Source organism: Perkinsus marinus (genome assembly GCF_000006405.1).
Source record: "Perkinsus marinus ATCC 50983 genomic scaffold scf_1104296928540, whole genome shotgun sequence".
Classification (NCBI taxonomy): domain Eukaryota; phylum Perkinsozoa; order Perkinsida; family Perkinsidae; genus Perkinsus; species Perkinsus marinus.
Window position 1 is genome coordinate 213 of NW_003216787.1, and position 1,525 is coordinate 1,737.

Here is a 1,525-nt window from a genome sequence, read left to right on the forward strand (position 1 = left end):
TAGCTGAAGCACTAGTTGTGCTTGTTTCAAGCCCACTAGTCGAAGCCGTAGTAGTGCTAGTTACAGGACCACTAGTTGAGGCCATGGTAGTGCTAGTCACAGGACCACTAGTTGAAACAGTAGTAGTGCTAGTCACAGGACCACTAGTTGAAACAGTAGTAGTGCTAGTCACAGGACCACTAGTTGAAACAGTAGTAGTGCTAGTCACAAGACCACTAGTTGAAACAGTAGTAGTGCTAGTCACAGGACCACTAGTTGAAACAGTAGTAGTGCTAGTCACAAGACCACTAGTTGAAACAGTAGTGGTGCTAGTCAAAAGACCACTAGTTGAAACAGTAGTAGTACTAGTCACAGGACCACTAGCTGGAGTGGTAGTAGTGCTAGTCACAGGACCAGTAGGTGAGACAGTGGTAGTGCTAGTCACAGGACCACTAGTGGTAGTAGAACAGAAATCTCCACACCAGTTGAGGAAGCGGAAGTCAGGTCCTTCAAAGTAGTCTTGCATGACAATGCCTCCAGTGGGCTTGAAGTTCACAAGGTTGCCGTTGCCCGATGTACATATTTGATTAGGCGCCAGACCACAGCCACACCCACCAGCGTAAAGCTCACCCGAGCCAGCTAGATCATCTAGCGGAAGGCGGTAGACCGAATCGATGGATTTACGGTAGTAGAGGTAGCCATCTGGAGCCGCAGTAAAGCTTTCGTCACCTTGAATATCCAGTGGAATGAAAGTCCACTGAGGATCCACAGACCCATCCATCGTAGCATAGGCAACGCCGCCATTCATTCTAACATAAAGTTTACCGAGTGTGAAGCGCAGAATAGTAGGCTCAATAAGAACACCCGAACCACTCAAGGGGGCTATTGGAGTCCACACGCCTCCCTGACTTATGAACCGAGCGATCTGCCCAGTAGCCTTCTCGGTAACGTATAGAAGATTCGACTGTTGATCAAAGGTGACTCCAGTATACTCCTTGGAAGGATCCGCCGGAGCGATTATACGATAAGCATTGTGATTCTTCGGGTAGAAAGCACCAACTTCACCCTCGCTGATGCCAAACACGAACATATCGTTGCCCGAAGCCTCGATATTAGAAAGGGTCTTCTCGGCAACAGGTAACCATTGGTTGCATTTGAGTCTCCAAAGCATACGGATACCATCATCACTAGAGTAACCAGCTAGGTACCATGCACCATGGTCAGTGAAACTGAAGGACTCGGTAGTTATTTGGCCCACCGGGAGGAGGTTAGGGAACGTCGTCCTATCAGCAACACAGAAGTCACCCGAACACTGGCCAGATGAAGAGGATGTAGTAGTGCTAGTCACGGAACCACTAGCTGAAGCACTAGTTGTGCTTGTTTCAAGCCCACTAGTCGAAGCCGTAGTAGTGCTAGTTACAGGACCACTAGTTGAGGCCATGGTAGTGCTAGTCACAGGACCACTAGTTGAAACAGTAGTAGTGCTAGTCACAGGACCACTAGTTGAAACAGTAGTAGTGCTAGTCACAGGACCACTAGTGAAACA

General features: G+C 48.5%; 1 protein-coding gene across 1 annotated transcript; it reads right to left on the reverse strand.

Annotated features, from left to right (window-relative positions):
• Positions 1 to 345: 345 nt before the first annotated feature.
• On the reverse strand, positions 346 to 1,420 carry Pmar_PMAR013429 (hypothetical protein; the record flags this gene model as incomplete). The annotated part of the gene is made up of 1 exon (XM_002788308.1): positions 346 to 1,420. A coding segment is annotated over one exon (1,075 nt), but the record flags the coding sequence as incomplete, so codon positions are not given.
• Between the last annotated feature and the right edge of the window lie 105 nt (positions 1,421 to 1,525).